The sequence below is a fragment of the Onychostoma macrolepis genome, chromosome 21 (genome assembly GCF_012432095.1).
Source record: "Onychostoma macrolepis isolate SWU-2019 chromosome 21, ASM1243209v1, whole genome shotgun sequence".
In the NCBI taxonomy this organism is placed as follows: Eukaryota; Metazoa; Chordata; class Actinopteri; order Cypriniformes; family Cyprinidae; genus Onychostoma; species Onychostoma macrolepis.
In genome coordinates, this window is record NC_081175.1 from 11,505,044 (window position 1) to 11,530,005 (window position 24,962).

The 24,962-nt window shown below is 36.0% G+C and overlaps 3 protein-coding genes across 13 annotated transcripts in view; 2 read left to right on the forward strand and 1 right to left on the reverse strand.

Annotated features, from left to right (window-relative positions):
- Positions 1–325: 325 nt before the first annotated feature.
- Positions 326–13,029, forward strand: pgap2 (post-GPI attachment to proteins 2). 2 transcript variants are annotated; one of them, XM_058758132.1, is made up of 6 exons: positions 326–846; positions 2,102–2,351; positions 3,514–3,620; positions 4,286–4,394; positions 11,325–11,500; positions 12,894–13,029. In XM_058758132.1, exons 1-5 carry the CDS (start codon positions 679–681, stop codon positions 11,492–11,494), a joined length of 804 nt encoding a protein of 267 aa, XP_058614115.1. In that variant the 5' UTR covers positions 326–678; the 3' UTR covers positions 11,495–11,500; positions 12,894–13,029. The 2 variants fall into 2 exon arrangements, with proteins under 2 accessions (XP_058614115.1, XP_058614116.1); XM_058758133.1 differs by lacking the exons at positions 11,325–11,500; positions 12,894–13,029 and adding an exon at positions 5,973–7,138.
- Positions 12,887–17,282, reverse strand: rhogb (ras homolog family member Gb). Its single transcript, XM_058758134.1, has 2 exons — positions 17,036–17,282; positions 12,887–13,496 (listed from the first exon to the last, which is right to left on the reverse strand). The coding sequence occupies exon 2, from the start codon at positions 13,463–13,465 to the stop codon at positions 12,890–12,892; it is 576 nt and encodes a 191-aa protein (XP_058614117.1). The 5' UTR covers positions 13,466–13,496; positions 17,036–17,282; the 3' UTR covers positions 12,887–12,889.
- Positions 17,283–18,215: 933 nt separating this feature from the next.
- Positions 18,216–24,962, forward strand: part of stim1b (stromal interaction molecule 1b) — a 28,536-nt gene continuing 21,789 nt past the window's right edge. For 2 of the 10 annotated variants that reach the window (XM_058757798.1, XM_058757800.1), the window contains exons 1-3: positions 18,216–18,794; positions 19,845–19,971; positions 21,055–21,087. In XM_058757798.1, the coding sequence (XP_058613781.1) occupies positions 19,851–19,971; positions 21,055–21,087 (154 nt within the window). In that variant the 5' untranslated portion in view covers positions 18,216–18,794; positions 19,845–19,850. The remainder of the gene's footprint in view (positions 18,795–19,844; positions 19,972–21,054; positions 21,088–24,962) is intronic. The other 8 variants (XM_058757795.1, XM_058757802.1, XM_058757797.1 and 5 more) reach the window with 7 other exon arrangements.

Below are 24,962 nucleotides of genomic sequence, written 5' to 3' on the forward strand. Positions count from 1 at the left end.
AGGGGCACATAATGTAGCAATGTAAAGATAATTTTCTCCCAAGGAATGGTCTACATTCCCTAAATATATGTGGTCAGTGAAACATACAAGAAAAAGCACTGTATGTTGAATAAAAATCTTTTTTTTTTTTTTTTACATTGGACTTGGTCTGTAAATTGATATTGTACAGCATGTCAGTGTTCATAAACCTTATACGAAAATCTATATTTAATGCGCAGATATATTACTAATAATATTTCTTAAATGGAAAAAAAAAAAAAGGATGGGGCGCAGCAAGGACTTTTATTTTGAAATCTACTGACGCAACAAAACCGGAAGTGTTCGCGATTTGTACTCTAACATCCAGAATAACAGTCGGAGAATCTAGACTTTTAACAATTTTGATTGAATAGAATTATTAACTAATTATTTACCGGTACTCACTTGAATATCGCTTCATTTAGAGGTCGTCTAACGTTACTCTTAAACTGCACAACAGAGAGCCGGGGGTGAGCGAACAGTCGCTAAGCATGTAACATTAACTCAAGTCATAGTCCAGAGCCACGCAACTTGAGCTCGGGCTAATTATCAGACATGTAGTTTAGAGATGCTGTCATCACATCATTGCACTTGCAATGGGCTGCATAGCGTCGATCTGTAGATGTTGACACATCTGGAGCTGTAATTGGCTGAGGGAAGATGCAACAGGTCCCGTACGGATCTGTGGATCGAGACAAGCCTCTCATCCGTATGCCATTCACCCGGTTAGCGGTGATCACAGTGTGTCTGCCTCTGCTCGGCCTCGTCGCCTGTATCGTGCTGGCTCTGCTCTACCACTACAATGGTGCGACCTACACACACTGCCAGGTGAGAACCACACCGTTACTGCTAGACTCACATCCCCTCTGGAAATAATAGTGTCCCATTGTAACAATATTCCCCCTAAAACCTGTGTGTGTGTGTGTGTATATATATATATATGTACACACACACATATGGGTACAATCATTTTAGACACTTCCAAAACGGATGGAAATACAATTTTTAAATACATGAATTATGTTTCCATCTTTGTTGCCACAGTTTTGGGAGTGCCTTTTTCTGTTCTAAAGAAGGTGGAGTCCCAATACTTTTGCCTATGTGGTGTATGTACAAGTCAGTGGTGTTTGGTAAAGAGTTTTTGGCTCAAGGTCTGCATTTAAAGTCACACCAGAAGTGTTCAACTGGGATTAGGACTTGGCTTTCTGCAGACCAGTCAAGTTCTTCCACACTGACTCAATCAGTCATTTCTTTTTGAACCTTTGTCATGTTAGAATAGATAAGGGTCCTGTCCAAACTGTTGCTATAAAATTAGAAGCAATTCCCTAGAATATCATTATATGCTTAAACATTAATATTTGTACTCATGGAAATGACTAAAGTAGTCAAACCTGTTTATTAGAGGGGGGTTCAAATTAGTTTGTAATTTGTTAATCCATGTATTATGTGTACATGTGTTATTTTGTCAACACCGTAATATGGACTGTAATATTGGTGTCAATTTATTCAATTGATGGAATCAGTGTAAAACAGTACTGTTGTCTCAATTCATTCATTCACTGAAGTGAATGTTAGATGTGTTAATATTTATAAAATCACGTCTTTGTTTTATATGTATACACACAGTATATCCAAACTAGATTTTATGTTTTCTGATGAAAAGCTTCAGCGTTTTTTACTTAACTGTGCAAAACTTGCAGTGACATTGTAATAAGTAATTGTGGGGAAATCGTGGCCTAATGGTTAGAGTTGAACTCGTAACCCAAAGGTTGCGAGTTCGAGTCTTGGGCCGGCAGGAATTGTAGGTGGGGGGAGTGAATGTACAGCGCTCTCTCCACCCTCAATACCACAACTGAGGTGCCCTTGAGCAAGGCACCGAACTCCCAACTGCTCCCTGGGCACCGCAGCATAAATGGCTGCCCACTGCTCCGGGTGTGTGTTCACTGCTGTGTGTGTGCACTTTGGATGGGTTAAATGCAGAGCACAAATTCTGAGTATGGGTCACCATACTTGGCTGTATGTCACTTTCACTTTAACTTTATGTCACTTTCACTTATAAAGCTCTTTTAAAAATCCTTCACAGGTTCCTAACTACCTCCCATCCATCAGCGCAGCCATCAGTCTGACACCGGAGCGCTACATCTGGCGTTTCAGCATCGGCCTGCATTCTGCTCCACGCTTTCTGGTAGCAGCAGCGTATTTGAGCTTTTACCGCGGACGCTTTTCCAGGAGGCTGACGGAGCAGCTTTTGAGTGTTCTCACATTCCTCTTAGCTTTAAGTGAAAATGTAGGACTGCTTCTGCTCACCTACGTCTCCTCCAATGAGACCTACAGTAAGTGCCTTTTTGGCCCGAAGCCCTGAGTCGTGTTTGAACAAGCACGCAAATGTAGGGATGCTGAGAGCGCTTGCTGGATCACTTAAATGTGTTTTTTATTGATTAGTTAAATGTGGCGTGTTTGTTAATGGCTGGAGATGCAAAAATGTGCTTTTAAACACTTCAGTTTTTACCTGTGTTGTAATTGTATGATGAGATTGTTTGATTTTTCTTTTTCAATTTGCCTTTTTTTTTCTTTTCTTTTTTTCTTTTAAAGCAAACCTACTCCTAGTAGTGTATTGTAATTAAAAACTCTCATTACTCTAATACAAAAAAATAATGAATTATCGCTTAAATTGGAAAGTATAAATTGTAAAGCATAATTTAAGCATGCATTATAAAAGTATTGATTTTGCTACAATGATGTAGAGTACACTACCATATAAAAGTTTGGGTAATATATTTTTTAATTATTTTGAGTGTCTTATGCTCACCCAGGATGCATTTATTTAAAAAATAAATAAATAAAAATACAGTAATATTGTGAAAAAGTATTGCTATTTAAAATAACTGTTTTCCATTTTAATATATTTTAATTATTTTAAAGCTGAATTTTTGGCATCATTACTCCAGTCTTCAGTGTCACATGGTCCTTCAGAAATCATTCTAATATGATCTTATTATCATTGTAAAAAAAACAGTTGTGCTGTTTAATATTTTTTGTGTAAACGTAAAAAACATTTCAATTTTATAAAAAAAAATTTATAAATAAAATGTTCAAAGGAACAGTGTTTATTTGAAATAGAAATATTTTGTAACATTATAAATGTCGTTACTGTCACTTTTGATCAATTCAATTCATTTAATAATATTTCTTTAAAAAAAAAAAAATCTTACTGACCCCAAACTTTTGAACGGTAATGTATATGCACGTCAACATTTAATATATACTGATTTAAAAACAAATTAAATAATTTTAAAAGAATATTGTGTTTGAGCAGGATCATTTTCTTTACTATAATACACAATAATAAAACATGGATAAATTGTCAAGAAAATGTTGCTATGCAAAAACAGGTTTCATATTTTTTCTGAAATTGAGTTATTACATTATTCTGACCTGCAAAACAAGCATTTTGTACATGGTTTTTAATGCTGCGTATGTACATGTGGTCCACAGGTGTCCATAAGAGCGGCTTCATCTTGTTTATTGGCAGCTCCCTGTTCCACATGATGTGCACCTGCAAGCTGTGGTCCATGATTGCGAAGTATTCCCTCAGTGCAGAGGTAATGACTTCTCTGTATTCTGGGCACGTACTTACTTGCCAACAACTGTTACCAAAAACATACCAGCAGAGGGCAGTATAAGCCAATCTCTCATGTAATATGCATTAAAACTATAACTATAGCCCTGCATTTCCTGGATTTTCATTCATACTATACCGAACATACTTTTTTAAAAAGTCATGAAGTATGTTTCAAATCAAACGTAGTACCAACTTGGACAGTTTGTGATTTCAGCTAAGTTTAGCTTTTAAACTATCCATTCATGCAAGTCCTTTTCTGATTGGATGAATTGAGCATGTATGACCATTTTTAGATACATTCACTTACAATAATTATTCAGATGTATTCTTAACACCCTAGTGATCTTGACACCACGAGCACAGCTCTAATAAAAGGTGTTGCATGTGCTGCTGGGTGAGAATCATAGGAGTTGACGTGTCGGAGACCACAGTGTATTTGTATATTTCTATTGCTGTGAAAGTGCAGCTGGGTTTGTGTGCTTCGGGGGAAGTGGTTGCTGTGCTTTCATAGAACCTCATCCCACCTGCTTGCCCCACATCATGTTGCAGAAGAGAACTGATGACATTGTGTGTCTTCTTTCTCCTTTTTCTCGTCTTTCTTCTCTGTTTCTCTACTGCATCTACCCAAACCCTGTTTGACATCAGGAGATGATGTCATACCGCCAGAAGCTCCGCCTCTTCCTCTTCAACGGTTTCTTCTGTCTGTTGGCTGCTTACTTCTACAAGCGGCACAACACATACTGTGAAGCAGGAAGTGAGTGCAACGTCTTCGCTGTTCTCTGTCATTCACTCCACCCATGTTCCACTCGACATTTTGGTGATTTTATACGCTTAACATGAACTCGCAAATTCGGTAACACTTTACAGGGACCAATTCTCACTATTAACTAGTTGCTTATTAGCATGCCTATTATTAGCATGTTGGCTGTTTATTAGTGCTTATAAAGCACATATTCTGCATGGCCATATTCTACAACCCTAATCCTACCCAAAACCTATACTTAACTGTTGATAAACAGTAATTGGGAGTTTATGGAGGCAAAAGTCGTAGTTAATAGTGAGAAATGGACCTTAAAATAAAGTTTGACCTCAAATTATAACTCATTTCCTGTGTTTGAAGTTCTTAAAGGTATAGTTCACCCCCAAAAAATTGTGATTAGTTAATAACCTTCATGTTGTTCCAAACCAGTATGCTGTTAAGTTTGGGTTCAGTATGTTTTAAAGAAACGTTTCTTATGTTAACAGAGGCTGCATTTATTTGATCAAAAATACAGTAAAAACAGTAATATTGTGAAATAGTATTACAAGTTAAAGTAACGGTTTAATATATTTGAATTTATTTTAAAATGTAATTTATTTCTGTGATGCAAAGCTGAATTTTTCAGCATCATAACTCACATGATCCTTCAGAAATCGTTCTAATATACTGATTTGCTGCTCAAGAAATATTTCTTATTATTACAAATGTTGAAAACTGTCAAGCTGCTTAATTTTTCTTATGAAAAAACATGATCATTATTTGAAGTTTCTTTGATTCAAAAGAACAGCATTTATTTGAAGTTATTCATGAATTTTCTGTAACAATTTAAAATATATTTCTATCAAATTAATACATCCTTGCTGAATAAAAGTATTAATTTCTTTAAAAAATAAAACTGACTTCAAACCTTTGATTGACAGCATATATCTGTAATCATCGTTATCCTATTTTAGGCTTTATGTTGATCTTTTCCTTTGTTAAATGTAATCTTTATCAAATCTCAAATGTAGTATCCATTTTTCATATTGTACCCAAAAATTTAAAATTGCTGACAATGTACTCACACTCAGGCCATCCAAGATGTAGATGAGTTTGTTTCTTCATCAGAATAGATTTTGTGAAATTTAACATTATATTTAACATTATATAATTTGTTCACCATTGGATCCTCTGCAGTGAATGGGTGCCGTCAGAATGAGAGTCCAAACAGCTGATAAAAACATCACAGTATCTCCAGTTCATCAGTTAACATCTTAAGAAGTGGAAAAGCAAATTCAAAACATCTTAACTTGATGAATTTGTTTATTACACACACTTTTTTACTTCACAAGATGTTGATTGATGGACTGGAGATGTGTGGATTATTGTGATGTTTTTATCAGCTGTTTGGACTCTCATTCTGACGGCACCCATTCACTCCAGAGGATCCATTGGTGAGTGAGTGATGTAATGCTACATTTTTCCAAATCTGTTTCTCTATATCTATATCATCTACATCTTAGCTGGCCTCAATGTGAATACATTATTCCTTTAATTTAAATAATAGTAATTTCTGTTGTCTCTCTATGGCAGTTTACACATTCTTTGCTCTGTGTGAGTATCTGGTGGTGCTGTCCAACATGGCCTTCCACATGACTGCCTACTGGGACTTTGGAGGTAAGGAGGTGATGGTTGCAACACCTCCAGAGGGAAAGCGCTTCTGACACAGGAAGTGAATGCTTGCATCATCTCCTTGAAACTTGAGACACTAGGGCTCTGATGGCGGCACTCATGCTGATTTAGGGTCGACACTGATTGAGCGAAGACTCTTCACATCTTCACATATAGTGTTTTTAACTCAGTTACTTCAAAAATTCAATACAGGTGTTTGAAAGATCATTGTCAGTGCTGTGCTACATTTTGAACGGTTACATTGTTTATGGAATTCATTACTTCAAATAAATTTCTTTTACTTAGGCATGGCACTTCGCATTTTGATTTAAAATGATCTCTTTCTAATTGGTTTGTCAGGGTCATGCATTGGTTTCACTCGAAACGATGTGAAGTTTAAAATATTTGCTTATTATTTGTCACTCTGAGGAGAGATGATGGGCTTTGATGTCATGTCGGTTGGCTTGCAGCTGCTGTTTCACAAGTGCCGCATTGAGCTTATACACACTGACTGCTCACGCTACTGAAGGAGTTCAGTCACACCAGACATTTCTCTCTTCCTTTGTAAACGCTAATGTAAATCATGTGAAAAGTCATTTTAAACTGCCTTTTGCACAGCGTTTCTTGTGTACCTTTAGTGGCTAGAGAGCATTGTTAAGTTTGTACATATTCCTGCGGTGATCGTGAACAACAGTGGCCCTTAGGACGCATTTCAAATATGATGTTGCCATTGGTTGAATGAGAGAACTGGTACAGTGCAATACGACATAGACTCTTTTCATAGATCAACATGATGTTGTGAACATGATTGCATAATGCTTTTTATGATGTACCAAAATACTGTTTTTAAATTGGTGTCAAATAAATATTTGGATGAAAAGTAAGTGGATCATTTCTGAGATTAGCACATGCATATTTACTGGATATATTGGTACTCTATTCATTAATGGCTGATGTTAAAGATTTTTTATTTATTGGTATTGGATTAATTCTTTTTGAAGGTTTATTTTGTAACACTTTATTTTAAGGAGTAATTATCTGATTAAGTACTTGGTAGTAGCCGTTGTACTTACATGAAAGTAAATGTACTTACTATGTAACTAAGTTATGGAACAGCCTGTACTTACGGTTTGTAATTATGTATATGTAATAGGCAGCTACTGTTACACATATGTGACCCTGGACCACAAAAGCAGTCTTAAGTCGCCGGGGTATATTTGTAGCAATAGATTTTTCTTTTATGCCAAAAATCATTAGTATATTAAGTAAAGATCGTATTCCATGAAGATATTTTGTAAATTTACCACTTTAAATATATCAAAACGTCGTTTTTGATTAGTAATATGCATTGCTAAGAATTCATTTGGACAACTTTAAAGGCGATTTTCTCAATATTTTGATTTTTTTGCAGCCTCAGATTCCAGATTTTCAACTAGTTGTATCTCGGCCAAATATTGTCCTATCATAATAAACCATACATGAATGGAAAGCTTTTCAGCTTTCAGATGATGTATAAATCTCAATTTCGAAAAAATTGACACTTAAAACTGGTTTTGTGGTCCAGGGTCACACAGCTACTTATGTAACCAAAAGATTGTTACATATCTGACTTTATACAACGTAATTATAAATGTAAGTACACAGACATAAGCTACTTAAAATAGTGTATCAAGATTGTACTTAAGTGTACTTCATGTGTATCTATACTGCACACCTTATCCAGCTGCACCTTAGTTTGATTTAACCCACCAGTACACAGCTTAAATACATGTAATACCTTTCTAATTACATTACAATTACAGAATATTACACAGGCATAAGCTACTTAAAATAAAGTGTATCAAGATTGTACTTAAGTGTACTAGTAGCTGTGTAACAGACTCGGTCTGTTACATATGTGTAACAGTAGCTGCCTATTACATCTGCATAATTACAAACTGTAATTACAGGCAGTTCCATAACTTAGTTACATGGTAAGTACATTTTATACTTTTTAAGTACATTTTAAGTACTTCATTAGGTAATTACTTTGTATTATTACATCTTAAAATAAAGTGTTACTGTTTATTTTAAGGTGTCTTTGTATAAGTGTAATAATACAAGCACTAAATAATGTTTATTACTACAGGGATAGGGTTGGATTTGGTAAGGTAAGTTGCTTGTAATTATTCATAATTTACTTTTATTACTGAAGTAAGTAAATTTTACAAGTACACTGTAAAATAAAGTGTTACCTTAGTTTTTCATTTTATACATTATTTAATTTTTAGACAAAATTGTATACAATTTTAATTCCATTTTATATTAATTTAATATATTTTATATCATTTTATAATAAATTAATTTTGATCGGCCCACATTATTAAATATTTTTTTATTTTAAAGTAATATTATAACAGAGGTTGCAGATGGGAGTTGTTGGTTCCTTTTGTGTAGAAAGAAATGCAGTGCAGTTATAAAGTCTTCACAAATAACCTGCGTTTTTCTTCTTTTATTTTCACTTCTTCATTTCAAAAAACATATCAGGAAAAGATGGTCATTATATAGCAAAATTGCTGTTAGTGAGGCTCAAGTCAAAACTTTACACCGGAACGGGCAAACAAATGAATGATACTAAACTGACAATAGAGTCACTGTTAGCGCTTGGAAAACAAATAGAGGTACCAGGAGCTAATTTCATAGTCAAATAAGAGCGGTACAGGCAACAGACAGTGGGGCGATTTCTGGTCATGCAGGAAAAAGCACCGGTAATGAGTGACAATAACAGAAATAGATAGGATGACTAGTAAGAGTTAAAACTAAACGTCATTCTGATGCCAAATTGGGAGTCTTGTTTATTTACTCACTGATAAAGGAAGCTTGCATGCAGAAGAGCACTAAAGGAAATCCCTTCTCCAGCATTCCCGATGGTCCGAATTCACTAACCAGCTCTGACCTTTTCAAAAAGTTAGTTTAAACAGAATAGTTTAGACAGATAGTTAAAGGGATAGTTCATCCAAAATGAAAATTATTTTATCTCGCCCCTGTTTACTCTCCCCTATGTCGTTCCAAACCTGTACAGCGTAGTTTTTTGGACCCCATTGACATTTATTGTATGGACAAAATGGTTATTCCAAATATCTTTTGAGTCATACAGGTTTGCAACAACATGCGAGTGAGTAAATCATGTCATTTTTGGTAACAGATTTAACAGTAATATGGATTATAAAGAAAAGAGTGGACGCTTCACTATAGTTGAAATATGTTCCAGTGACCTTTGACTTGTCTGAACAGCTCTGCTGTAATCACTACCTAACTGCAAAAGCTTCAGGCATTTGTGTGTGTGTGTGTGTGTGTGTGTGTGTGAGAGTGGGACCAGATATCAAGTTCATTCTGTTTTGCCTCTATATGTTCAGTGTCGTGTCATTATCACAGTCTGATAGGGAAATTATCTGGCACACTGTATTTAAATACACTATACCTGCTTCCTCTTTTAATCTGTAAATCAATATGACTGGATGTTCTTAAATAAAAGAATTTGCTGAAATTGTATGTAGTAGTAGTATGGACTTATTCTTTGATGTTTCAAAACTCATACTACCATTCAAAAGTTTTTCTTTAAAGAAATTCATACTTTTATCAAGCAAGGATGCATTGATTTGATCAAAATTGACATTAAAGACATGTAGAATAGAAAACATCTATTCTGGGGGACTTAATTTCCACAAAAATATTAAGCAGCAAAATATATATCAGGAAGGTGGCTGAAGACTGGAGTAATGCTGAATGCTGAAAATTATAAAAATAAATTAAATTTTAAAATCATCACAATATTACTGTTTTTACTGTATTTTTAATCAAATAAATGCAGCCTTGGTGAGCATAAGTGACTACTTTAAAACATAAAAATAATCTTACTTACCCTAAACTTTTGAATAGTCGTGTAGGAAGACAACAAATTTGCTGGAAACTGGCACAGAAATTTTAAAGTAACTTTCTTACAAATGATGTGATAAAATTACAAACATAACACTGATAGAAATAACTACAATTCAGAACTGTAGTATGATGTTAAAATAAAGCAGTTTGAATTTTATTAGGATACATTTTTTTTATCAAATTGCAAAACAAAAAATTGAATTCATTTGTATAAATTACAAATTGATAAATGTTTTATATAAAATTGGCTTGGGGTAATGACCTCTGAAGGTTTAAAGGATGTCACAAGGTGTCTCTTTTGTTTAGCGAGGCAAAAATGCATACAAGACAAATGGTAAAATGAAAAATAAAATAAATAAAATGAATGATTCAAGAAGCTGAGGCAAGATATGGAGATTTTGGAATTTGAATCTGGAAGTCCATAGAAGTGTAAATGATGTCCTCTGATTTCAGGAGGAATAAAACATTTCTACACTGTAAAAAGTGATAAGTTGACTTAACTTAAAAAAATTGAGGAAACCCATTGCCTTAAAATTTTTAAGTAAATGATCATTTAAAAAAATAAATTAATTGAATTGTCAAGTTCACTTAACTTTTTTCTTTTTAATTATTATGTACTTAATAATTTTAAGTCAACGGGTTTCCTCAATTTTTTTAAGTTAAGTCAACTTATCACTTTTTACAGTGTATGGGACAAGACCATTCATTTGTGAGCATCCTGTTCCATGAGACTGACTGACTGTAGCATCCACACAACTCTCAGCTGAATTATTCAATGCTTGAAAAGTATTGCTTTCACATGACTTTGGGATTTCTCATACATTTATGGCCAAAAGTACACATACAGACTGAGCAACACATGTTATGACTTAAAATTCATCATATGATTCATGCACAATGAAGTGTTTCTCTGTTTGCTGTGAATGTGTCGTGTCCTTAATGAGCCACAATATAATTCTCTTGACTTTCAGCTAACATTTGATCTAATGCTAATAGGCTAAACATTACAGAAAAAAAATATATAGTTAAAATACCAATGATGAAAATATACTTTTGCCCTTAGCTTTGAAATTTGACATACAACAATCTGTCTGCTTACATATGTAATAACCTGTATATAGAAAGACACCATCATACATTCATCTAAACAAAACAAATGAAGGTAAAATGGTGATCATTTAAAGCTTGTTGATAAATCCCTGAGCTTTGAAATCTACAAGCTGAACTCGATCTTTGGCCAATTGAAAGCTTCCTTCCTTTTCGTTAATGGCTCATTTAGGATTGTGCTAATTAAATCGACATAAGCTGCTCCCAAATCAGTCATCAAGTGAAGAAAGTGCCTTGTTTTCTAAAAAGGTTCTGAAGCCCCACCCTGGAGCGCTGAGGAAGAAAAGAATGAAGAGTTGAAGGCGCAGTGCATGCTGGGACCTCTGTTTCCTGAAGGGACTGCCAGACAGTTTCCACACTACAAGGAAGTAAAGCCGACGACAAGCTGCCAGGCAACAACACCCTCATCACTCATATAAGACCAGGTGTGTCTAAGGGGCCGGTTCACACAGAGCGCGTTTTTGCGTTTCACTGCGCAAAAGTATGACAGTGGGGTTCCAGAAGTAAAAATCCCATTCATTTTCTGCTTAAGACAATTGATTTTGAACGATAAGTTAGAAACCTTTAAAGACAAACCTGCTGAGCTATGAGGTTGTTAATCGATATGCTTTTGTTTAAACCATCAGCCCGTATAACTTATTTTTTAAAAAGCATGTTCAAAAACAGAATTCCTGGTTAAACATTTTATTTTTATTTTTTTTAAAACTACATTACCCATGATTCTGCACAGAATATCCACCAATCAGAGAATTACGACAAGCAAATGAGGAACCACCCACTCCCATAAAGCATGCTCTCAAACAGTTTAAATATTTGTACATATATGCATATTACGTATTAAACATAAAATATGATGTTTTCTACATACACATGCAATCAATATATTTTACTTTCTCTTGTTTTAAGTTGGATTGTTATATACAATGCTTCATGGGATTGTAGTTCTTGCCCTCATTAAAGCAGTTAAATACACATTCTTGTTTCTTTGTCTATTTTCGATTTTCAAATACTTTTTTTGCTTCAAATCAAAAGTTGTAATGTTGTGATTTACCTCATAGCTGGTGGCTTTGGTTCATGGTTTAAAACTCTGGCTCCTGAAAAAGTAAGCAGTCACAGTTGCACTACATTTTTTTCTCTTGGTATAAATTTTCGCGCACTAGCACTGCGTTTTAAAGATGTTGCATGCAGCTTTTAGAGTCTCAAAACCCTGCTTTGTTCCCTTTACATTCAGCTGTGTCTTGAACGTAAGAACGCATTCTGTGTGAACGACTACCATATTTATAGACAATTGCTAATTACACTAAAGGCCTGTCCTCAAGGACACTCCAATCACAGAACAAATGCCTTGGGCATAAAAGCTTTATTATATTAGTACTATTAAATTCTCAGATAGTTTTTTGGTAAATAATAAAGACAAAAAGAAGAAAAAAAATAATAATTAACCAATAGTATTAATAAGTCTCCAAACACTAGAACCCCTTTCCTCTGAGAGTGTTTAAGGGTTACTTCCTCTATATTGTGTATGTATTTCTAAGATACCAGAAGATGGTATCAAACTGTTTAGTGGTCTTATGAAATTCCCAAACACTCTCTCTCCCCTTAAAATTCTATGAAAAACAAAACAAAACCAAAAACAGTAGGGTTCTCAGTACAGTGTAAAAACCTAATATTTTACTTAATCTTGCATTTCTCTAATTTCACAGATTAAGGCTGTGTTTCTTGGTCACTGAAGATCTATTACTCCAAACATTCCATAACATTCCCACCATTTCTACGTGTAATTCAGTTAAAATACCTCTATCCTCTCTGTATTTTCAGAGGAGTACACAGGGCTTCTTTGGAGCCACAGGTTGAGGACTGAGGAAGGCACGCACTGCGTCTGCAAACACGTCCTTGATGCCGTCTTGGCTGAGTGCCGAACACTCCAGGTACTTGACGGCGTGGATTTGGCGAGCCAGAGCCTGGCCCTGCTGGTGCGTGATGGGCGCCTGGTTCTGCTCCTTTAGCTTCTTCAGCACATCCGCGTCGCTGCGAAGATCGCTCTTGGTCCCCACCAGCAGGATGGGCACGCTGGGACAGTGGTGCGTCACCTCTGGGTGCCACTTGTGCTTGACGTTCTCATAGGATGGTGGGCTGGAGATGGAGAAGCAGATGATGAAGACGTTGGTCTGTGGGTAGGACAGTGTGCGAAGGCGGTCGTACTCCTCCTGGCCTGCCGTGTCCCACAGGTTGAGGCTGATGGTGCGGCCGTCCACGGTGACTTGGGAGCTGTAGTTGTCGAACACGGTGGGAATGTACTCTTTGGGGAACGCGCCGGTCGTGTACGAGATGAGCAGGCAGGTTTTTCCCACTGCTCCGTCCCCCACCACCACACACTTGATGCTCTGCATGATAGAAAGGTGACCACTCGACTTCAGCAGTCTGCAGAGAAAGAGACACCGCTCTATGTTAGAGGACAACATGGCAACACAGTGCTTAGATGAATAAAACAATAGATAAATGCACAATGTATCAATTCCAGATCGGTTAACGAGTTTTTTTTACATTTATTCGTATTGGCTGATATTGTGTGTTTAATTTTAAAATGAATCTTCAAAACCACAAATAACAATGAATATCATCCTTAGCGAAACTCTTAACTTAATATACACTTAACTATACAATACTATAATACAATACAAATGTCTCGTACAAAAATTTGGTCCAAAAAAAGGAAGTCAAACAGTATGTTTTTAAACAGCCATTCAGACTTTTGTGTTCGATATGGTGTCAAACAACACAAAATACAGAGAAATTAGAGCAGCTTACGGACAGTGTTAATGTAGTATCATTGATATTTGATTTGAACTTTTTTTTTTTTTTTTTATCTTAATTTTATTTTAAAGTTTTTGTGATTTTCTTGTGTGCTTTTGCCATATTTATTTATTAATTTATTTACATATATAGGTTTGTTTATTCAAATTAAAATCACTGAATTTGTACATACATTAGTCTTGGTGTTAACAGTAACGCTGTCAGATTAGTAATCGCGATTAATTGTGATTAATTGCATCCAAAATAAAAGCTTAAGTTTACATAATATATGTGTGTACTGTGTATATTTATTATGTAGGCTATATATAAATCTACACATATTTATATAGACATGTATATATATATATATATAGGCAAAACACTACTATAAATGAAAAAATCTTTAAAAAAATTAAATATAAAAATAATTATCAACATAATTTAACTTTACTATCAGTGTTATAATTTAATATCAGTGCACATACATATTTCAAAAGGTCAGGATGTACAGTATAAATGGATCGTTGGAAAGAAAGATTTACAAACATGCAAAGAGAGGGACAAAAGAAAAAGATTAACAAGAACCTCTAGTTGTTTGTGTTCATGCAAATGTGTAGCATGTTGAGGTCATTTGGGCTTTTATAAAACAATGTTTTGAATATACAGTCAGCCTCCCCTAGTTCCTTCTACTTCCCTTTGCAGTTTTATCAAGATAAGTTGTGTATATATCATAACACAAATGAATTCCCACTTGTAAATTAGGGGATTATTCACCTCCTCAGAAATGCACAAAAACGTGCTTTTGTCCTCCATTTGGGACATATTCAATGGAAATATGACCAATTTGAGTCATAAAAATGACTCAAATTGCTCTCTGTAGGAAGCACGACACGCAGATTGAGATTTTCTAAATCATGTACGCTGGAAAATGTCAAAACAAAAAAATTTGAATTAGCACACATATCTGTAGGTATTCAACATTTGTGAAAGTCTGTGCAAAGTCAACATGAGTAATTGCTGTTTTTGTGGAAAAGGAGCTGGAAAGTAGATTTACTGACCAATTTTATCCGTTACATCAGAGGCCAGTATGAAGTACTGTCAGCAAAGCACTTTCTAAAATATTTCAACAGCTGTGTTGGGACTTTTTCGTGTTATTGTCTGTTAATAATTAAAATTTTTGTTACATGATAGGCTGTTTCCCCAATAGTTTGATCATGATATCCAAGCCATCTTGCTTGAAGCAAATGTGAGACCGATGTGTATTCTCGCACAGCAACTGAGAGCCTGTGGAGTTACGACCAAAAAGCTCAGTTCTCTCTTTCTTTCTCACTTATTCCAAGAGTCTGGCAGATGTTTGACCCCAGGAGAAAGGAGTGAGACGGACTCTGCCCAATCTCCAGAGACGCTCAGAGAGAAATACTCTGAGCCCTGCCCTCCTCTGCAAGGCGTTATAGCCAATGTGGTTAGTGAACCAAGAGCTCAAAGAAGCAGCACTGACAGCTCGGTCTGGGTGGAGTCTGTCCTGTCACTTACAACACAGCTTTGTCATATCACAATACCGATGGTTAGCAGCAGAACTGCTCAGTGTTATATAAAATGGAGAAAAACAAGTGCAATAGAGTTCTGTTGACATTTGTTTTTACAGCTTTACTGTGTGAAATTCATACTTGGGGTAGGGTTCAAGTCATGTTGTAGAGTTTCAGGATATGGCAACTTAATATAATATTTTAAGATTCAACCATCGGAAACCTGGTTGATGACTAATCTGAATATTGTCTATAGTTGTTATGGCCCTGTTCAAATATCATTTTTAAGTTTATCACACTTTATCACTGAGCCGAATGACACAAATCATGTGTAAGCCAACAGAGGAACAGGCAGTCCTAAAGGTTACTAGTATTTGGCAGCAAAAGGAGAACTTACACTAGATTGCAAAGTATGCAGAAAGAAATCAAAACTAGAAGTGGTCAGTTACATTTATCCATTCTTACTGAATCTAGAATTTAGAATCATAAAACTGAAACTAAAGCGTTACTGTCAGAAGGACTGTAATTGCACACTAATTCCTCTGTATTACCTCCACATAAGCAGGTGAAAATAAGAAAAAAAATGATCATGGGAACTGTCACCACAATTTATGACACAGCAAGTCACCATCTTTCCAGTGACTCACCGCAGAAAAGTCTGCCTCAGTGAGCCCCTTGTGTCATTCAAGATATTCAGCTGTTTGTAATGGTATTTTCACATCAGGAAGTTAACAATAACGGCTCTGAGTGTGGAAGATCCTCTCACAGATGGGCTATTATTTTGGCTGACTAGAATGACTGTGGTAGGTTAGTAAAATATGCTAAAGCAAATAAGACTTCTCTAATGGAAGCTGCTATTTGGTTTGGAAATAGATAAATATCCCAACTTCTGCATGGCTCTGTTGGATTTTAAAATGAGGATGTTTCTCAGTTCCTCATTCCCTCTGGAAAACCCAACTGCCTTATTTCTTTCTCTCCAAATTTGCATAATTTCCCATTCATTTTCTCAAAGGACCATATTATGTTTCAACATGCACAAGCAAATTTTCACAGAAAGGTCTTCACACCAGGAGGTTACGTTTTGTGATAATATAGGCCTATAATGTACATTGCAAGACATGATATGTAGGCTACATAACTTTGTTTCCATACATATAATTCGTCATTTGTAGCCTAGGCTACTCTATTTATGAGTTTCTCGTCAGTAGCCTACTTAAATTCAAAGTGGTCAAAATTGTCATGAACTCGTAGCTGGAGGTTGTAATTGTAGTTTGGCATCATTATGAATTGAGTTAAAAATCGAAGACAGCAAACTGACATTTATTCGCATAGAGCGGACTTGTCAATATTCTTAATTACAGTGCTTGACGGTGCTCTGTGTTATTCTATGGGAGTGGCCCCTATTCCTGCTCTCTGATTTAAAAACTCAAGCATAGTTTATTCATCTAGCCGCGGTCGAAAGCGAGAACATTACAGCAAATGTAGCAAAATCTCACAAGTTCCAAATTCTAAATCTCCCTCTGCGCAATTTCTCTTCAATAAACCAAGTCAGAAATGAATATACGCAGAAATACGTTGTTTAACGAACTATAATCTATATATCACAGGACTACATACGATTTTTAAACAAACATATCTTACCAAACATATCAGATGCTCTTGAGGACCGTAATCCCGCTGCTGTAGAAGTAATTGTTGAAGTCTGTAGGATGTGAGTGTGTTCACCCCTCAGAGAGGAAGTTAATGGCTTAACGGCATATTTGAGGAAGTTTACCGAAGTAAATGTGGCTATGACAATGTTTAAGAGGGCGTAACAGTCTGTCTACACTGCAAGCAAGCGCGCTCCCACTTTAACCGTGAGCTGTCAGCTCTGTTGATAGCTTCGTTCTGGTTTTGTCGCGTCGTCTTGTTAGTTTGCAGTGTAGAACATATGCATCACAGGGAAATCCCGGACCATCACAACCGCACACTCAAGATGAAACTAGGCTACCTGAACTAAGGAGGAGCCGTGAAAATATCGACTTGAATCATACACAGTCGTGGGCTTATCCTTTTCCACCAAAATTACTGCTAGAAATGTGAACCTTTAAATGAATCATTTACCCAAAACTGGGCCCGTATCGTTGCAAATTCGCTATAGCATTCTTCTTGGGGCAGAACAAAAATAGAAGTTTTGAATAATGTTAAGGCTACTCTCTTCCATCCTTACGAAAATTAATAACCACATTTTTACTACAAATACAATGGTTAAACTACAGTTAGTATAGTAAACCCATGGTTAATTTGTGGTTACCATGGTTTAATTATAGTAACCATGGTTTTGTGGTTTTATTTATGGTACAACCATGGTTAATTTTCGTAAGGGATACTATGAAAGTGGATGGGAATGTGGCTGTGATGCAATAAAAAACACTTTGACTTTGAGTTGTGTATGTAACTTTGATTTGGTAGTAATTGTATGGTGCACTGCTATAAATGTCAAATTGTTTGCTACATAAAAAAAATTAAAGATATGCATGAGTAGGCTAATAATGTCCATTTTTATTTGAATAAAACTACCCTTTTATCATTTATATGAATTCTCATGCAAAAAGGCTTTCAGTCTTTATTTTTTGTATCCCACCCATAGATAGATAGATAGATATCAGTATTGGGTTAAATTTAGGTATCAAAATTTTAACACATAAAGGTTATGTTCTGGTAAACAAGTACTGGGCTAAATTTATGTATCTCATTTTTAACACATCAAAGGTTATGTTCTCGTAAACAGACAGGAAAACTGGGAGGGGTTTCTTCAGTTTTAGCTGCATGGCTTGAGCATCATGCCACTAGATGGCCGTGTCTTTCTGCTTTTTGAGAACAAACCTCAAACCCTGACAATTTATATCCCAAGAAACTATTTGCTTTACTATTAGACAACCTCCAAACGCAACACCAACCGGATAACACCAAGAGGTTTTGGATATCTCAGAAAAAAGGACTTTGAAACCATGTAGTGAACTTCGAAAATTAATTTATAAATCCGGGACATACTTCGGTGTCATACATTTGGAAAACAACTCTTTTTCATTTTGGACGTTTTGTTCGAAGCGCGCATTAACACCAGTGATGGACAAATATTTTTGACAATATTATTGACATGGGCGGGTTATTACGTAGACTATGAAGGGGAGACGTGGAGAATGAATCTCGAACATCTTTGAAGTATCGTTTAAACTTGTTGGACATTAAAATGACAACATTTTTGCACCTGGGTTAAAACAACATCCCGCTGATAAGAATAACATCCTACAGCTATCGGTTGCCTAATGGATTTTAATCTCAGTCAGATCAAAAGAAACTTTTACATCTGATTTGTCACGAGCGACTCGAGCAGTTTGCAGCCTTCGGATTTTGACAGGTAATCTTATATTTTCAAATCAATAGCATGATGAATGTGAGGCTACATGTGTATTTGCATCATCACGGCAACAGTTAGGCTACTTTTGCTTATGTGCTTTCGTATGCTATCTGATATGAGCCAAGTGGCAAAATAGCTTACACAAAGGCGGAACTTGAGCGTGCCACCAGAAGAGGCATTTTGGCGCTTTTTTATAGTAAGATTAATTTGATCATCCGGCATCTGATTAAGTTTGCCAAATATTAGAAATTTATCAAAACGAATGTGACATGCCACGCGTCAGTGTGCAGCTACGTTTGGAGGGTTTTTCATGTAGCTACACTTCAACTCTACCCATGCGTTAACACATCCCTTTAAACAAACAATTTTTGTGTTTATGATACTTGTACTTTTTATTTTTCTAATTATTAATACGTAATACAGCAGTATCTTTTTCATTTTCACTAGTGACTTTTCATTAGACATTTGTTCATATTCCAATAGTGTCTATTAAAAGTATTGCTGATTTTTCCAGTTTACTAGTTTAGTATTAGTATGTATTCCTTAGTTATTTGTAACCATTCAAATAAGCACTAGTGTCTGTTTTAGTTTTACTGGCTTTTATTGAGTAGACAGTAGTAGTCCTAACTATTTAGTACATTTTTAATCTTAGGCCTACTAGTTGGATTTGTAATTCAGCTGTAAAGCAGCCATTCTAACTAAAACTAAAACAACTGTAACTAGTGCAATAAGAAATTTTACTAGTAATACCCTGGGACATCCATAAATAGATACTATATAAGTAGGCCTACTAGTAGCGGAACCGGCATAGTTACTAATGAAACTGAAAAAGATACTATTTGCTTTTGGATCACTTGCTAACAATTAAAAACAAATACCAGAAACCTAAAAATAGATGTGACAGTAATAAAAGTTAAAACGATTATCTGTCATACTCAACCATGTGTTTATGTCATAACAGTATATGTGAGTGAATGTTTCATTATTTCACAATGCCAGATTAGTATTTTTTTAAATGCTCTCTCTCGCTCTCTTTCTCTCTGTTTTAAGTTTAGCATGGATCTATTGAGATTTTCCAGACACTGTATGTACATTGCATGGCTTGGCTTCTTATGGAGGTGTGCAGCGGATCAGCCCAGCCTGACAGACCACCTGCAGTCTGCCAATGGACTATCCGGTAGGAAATCATAATTTAGTTGAATCACTCTGTGTTATTTCCCATGTATTTATGTGTCTGTATAGTGTGCATTTTATGTGTTACATAATCCCAGTGGAACAGTGTTTGCTGTTGAGAGAAATGTCCCACTCTGAGAAATGTCCCACTCTTATGTGTGCTGCTAGATAAGATAAAGCGCTTCCCTTGTTTAGTCCTCATGGGTGATGACAAACCAGTCTTTCACAATCCATATGCTGCACTTACATGTGCAGGCCAAAAATTAAAAGTGTTAAAAGAATAATGTGTCAGGATGCTGGAATTAAAGGAACAGTTCACCCAAAAATAAAAAATAATAATCGCTGAAAGTGTAGTCAACCTTAAAGGAACACTCCACTATTATCCAACTGCCCAAGAGTTAAACAGTTGAGTTTTACCGTTCTCGAATCCATTCAGCCAATCTCCGGGTCTGGCGGTAGCACTTTTAGCTGCAGCTTAGCATAGATCATTGAATCTGATTAGACCGTTAGCATCTCGCTCAAAAATGACCAAAGAGTTTCAACATTTTTCCTATTTAAAACTTGACTCTTCTGTAGTTACATCGTGTACTAAGACTGACAGAAAACGAAAAGTTGCGATTTTCTAGGCCGATATTTCTAGGAACTATACTCTCATTCCGGCGTAATAATCAAGGAACTTTGCTGCCGTACCATGGGTGCAGCAGGCGCAATGATATTACGCAGCGTCTCTCACAAAAATCTCCATGGTTGCAAGGCACGCTCCTGTGCGAGCAGCGCTACATAATATCATTAGAGTATATGGAATGAGAGTATAGTTCCTAGCAATATCGGCCTAGAAAATCGCAACTCTTCATTTTCCGTCAGTCTTAGTACACGTAACTACAGAAGAGTCAAGTTTTAAATAGGAAAACGCACTAGCACACACATTTTCAGTTTACAAGATGTTAATTAATGGACTGGAGTGTTGTGGATTATTGAGATTTTTGTATCAACTGTTTGGACTCTCATTTTGACGGCACCCATTCACTGCAGATGATCCTTTGGTGAACAAGTGATGTAATTCTAAATTTCTCCAAATCTGTTCCAGAGAAGAAACACACTCATCTTGGATGGTTAGAGGGTGAGTTTCAGCAAATTTTCATTTTTCCTTCAAGGAGAATGAAGTATTAGATGCAGGAGGTTTACTTTAGCTAATGCACAGAGCGACATAAATGCCTCCCATGAGGCAGACTGCTGGAGTATGTCACCCTCGCATGTTTTGTTGTCCATCAAAGTGTCCTCTTGTGCTTTGACACTAATGTTCAGTTTCCACTTAACAGACTGATTCTTGTCCAGTCTTGCACCTTCACCAGTAGGCAGGTTGTAGTCTACTCAAAACTCTTGAAAGAATAAAACGTACAGTAGACCTGGTGAAAAGATTGGAAAAAGAACCACTCTTATATATTAAACAGCGGCATTGGCAATCTTGCTAGTATACTCGTACAAACTTCAAATCCTTTTTAGCCTCATAGCTCAGAAAAGATGAATAAACCTTTAAGGTCAGTTTTCAATGGTCAGTTAAGTGGGTTTTTCATGGTCTTGACTTTGGGAATCACTCAAATCTTCCAGAAGGGTTCTGTCTGTTCCTTTTTCTGATAGACACTTCACAAGCGTGACCAATGGACTGAAGAGTTACTGACGTTTTCTGTTACTATTTCTGTTGTTCTAGTTATTAGTTTATTGTAAGTCACTTAAATAAATATTGTAATCAAGCTGCCTTTAAAGTGCTTTCAGAGGTCATTATCTATTTTCCCAGGCCCTCTGCCTCACTGGGGTTAATTCTAAACGGGTATCTCTTCCGTCTTTGAGGTGGATCTCTTTGCATGCATCTGGAAAAGGCTCTAAATTACGTGTATTACATCCAGGGCTGTGTTGACTTTATCCAACTGTTTCAGAAAAGGACTTAGCATCTCAGCTCCTAGTGGAATGCATTCCCCAGAACATTTCTCCTTTTATAGGAAATGGTGGAAATAATTAGATTTTCAGTGTTATCTCCCTTTGGAGTTGAGAGCTGCAAAGTTGGACCACTGTGGAGATTGTTTTATTGGAATGAAAAATGACACATTACATTTGATATTCCGGATTCAATACAAGCTCAATCTGAGCATTTGAGCATAATGAAGATTACCACAAAAATGATTTCCACCCAAGTCTTTCTTGTTTTCTGAAATTGAGGTGTTTTGAAGGATTTAAAAGCAGAAATGTGAAGCATTAAAGTTTTCTGTTAAAACATCTGTATTATTTGAGCTGTAAAGCTGTTTAAATCATTTTCTTTCCATCACTTTAGGGTTTAGCTGTTGTGTTATCATGGCAACGACTTGTAAAATTTCATATAATGTAACTTTAAACAGAAAAAGTTAATAAGCCATTTTCACACTAAAATCTTGTTAATTCACCTATTATTTATGTCTTGTGGCTGTACGTATAAAAAAACTGAGCATCTTTTAAAATTGGCCTCATTTCCATTGTGAGATGAATTTTTGAGGGGTTTTTTTAAAGCAATGTATGTTTGAGTCAAAATTTATTTTTGTGGTAATCAACATTGTCGATTGATCTTGACTTGTATCGAACTCAAATTACTACATTAAATAGAAAAACAATGTTAACCATAATACTTTCAGCATTACCACACAGTTAGTAGTATTTGATCCACTGCTATGTATAGCCTAAGTATTCAAACCTATTGTGTAAATTATCCGTCTGATCTTGACGTGTTTGTGACCTCATGCAGCTGGGCCATAGGACAATATTGAAGGGTCTTTTTACAACAGCTCTGTAAATCCTCAAGGCTCCACAAAATCTGACGGTCCTCTCAGATCTTTTTAAAGGTCCCCGCCATCCAGTGAAGCAGACCAAACCTCCCTCCATTTTTTTTCCCTCTCCTCTCCTGATCCTAGGCCTCTCCATTTCCCTCATTCTCCTACCAAGTAATGCTCTAGCCAGAGATATAGGAAAAGAAATGGCGGAAATTGATTGTCTTAAATGAGACATTCATTGCCTCTAGGATTTTATCACATTCTAACAGAAGCTTGCTTCAATGTGTCCTAGCCGTTCAAGGGGCAGTTCACCCAAAAATTCACCTCATAATTTATGCCAGTCATGTCATTCCACATCCATATGGCTTTCAATATAAATGAGTAAAACTCAATAAAACCAAAAAATAGCAACAAGATGCATTTATTTAAAACTGAATGTATTCAGTCTTTGTTATCGTTGTGGCTTTATGAATTACTAGAGCTACAACTGAAAAGATCCAACTAACCTTTAGTAAAAAACTCCAGAATTTAGAATTTTCTGGCTTTCCATAGTCCAATGCACTTTGTACACTGATGCTTAATGTCATTGACTGAGCATTTGTGTTTGTTTAGAAGCTAGCAGGCTGTTATAGTGTTTGCCTTTGAGACAAAAATAGTTTCTGGATTTGCTCGAGTTTGTAAGTTTCATGACAACATAGATTAAAAATAAAGTTTTGCAACATCTGCAAGTAGCCAGGCTTGTGTCTTAAAATTGACCCAGATTAAGCTACAGGAAATACTTTGCAACTGCACCTTCTGTGATCCACAGAAGAGTTTGGTGATGACAGAAATGATAACACAACTTTATGGGGAGTGAACTGAATCTGGCTGTATGTCAGATGATATCTTAAGTGAATCAGGTGGAGGGAATGCATACAGGGAATTCAAGGATAATATGTGAGGAAATTCCTGAGATCCTCTACTTTGTTGTTTCTTCTTATGCATATCTGATGCCTCTTTCTCAATTAAAATCAATGGCAAAATCAGTCTGTCTTGCTTCTTAAATTGGTAAATCTGAGCCATTAACTTCAGTTCAGTTTAGTTAGCAAGCTAAACTGGATGTGGTGTCAACATTTGCAAACGGTTTTCTCCGAGTCATTATGTTTCTTAACATGTATGTGTGATGACAAGTGCTTTTTGAAGACTTGTGGTTGTGGCATGTTTGTTTAGTGGTTTTGCTCAGACACTGTTGTGTTTCACCTTCTGTGAATTGGGGACAAAAATAGCTGTGCAGATCGTATGGCCTTAAAAGTTACTTTTATCAAAATGGATCAGCCGGAAAGAACACCATTTAATCATGGACTTGTAATACAGGCATTTTTAATTGTATCCACTCTTAGCTGTAAAATGTCAGATGAGCCCATTTAAAAAAAAAAAAAAAGAAGCTTGGAATGGTTGATTTCTTAAGTTAATACCTGCTCCATAATCAAGTCTTTTAATTCCGTGAGACAAAGGTTAACTCCAGGACATCCAGTCTTGCACACTGCCATATAACAGCAATATCTACAATACCTCAGCAGCTGTGCTGTGTCTCCATCTATAAATAGTTTAAAAGTCACTTTATGGCTCTTACGTGGATGAGTTACCAACCGTATTTGAGCGTCACCCTCAAATTGAACTCTCCTGTTACAATGGGCTCAAACATTGGACCCTTACAAAGGCACCGCTGTTGGCTCAGTTTTCAGCTGTACATCATCACTAAGTGATCAGTTCCTTATCCTTGCTTAGTTTCCAAACTCTACAGACAAGTACAGTTGGCGTTTTTGCTGGTGAAATGACAGATAGCTTTTTTAATGAGTCTGAATTTGATTTAAACATCACCCATGGATGATGCATGAATTTCGCTGAGGGGACTAAATGAAAGTCATTTTCATTTCAAGGTCATTTGGGTCTGAATAGGCCCTTTGTGCTCTTGAAGAAGGCTTTTAACTTGGCTTTTTGTGCAGTTATAATAGATACAGTAAGACACTCCAGATTTTTTATTTTTTTTCCAGTAATTGTATGTGCTTAAGAAGTACGTTTGCCCAGAATGATTGTAATGAGTTAGTGCATATTAGCTGTGTTGCAAAACACAGTTAACTGTCTACAATTCATGTCATTTGTAGTTAACATCTTATTAAACTAGCAGTGTAATACTTCAGTGTAATACTTGTTCTATCTA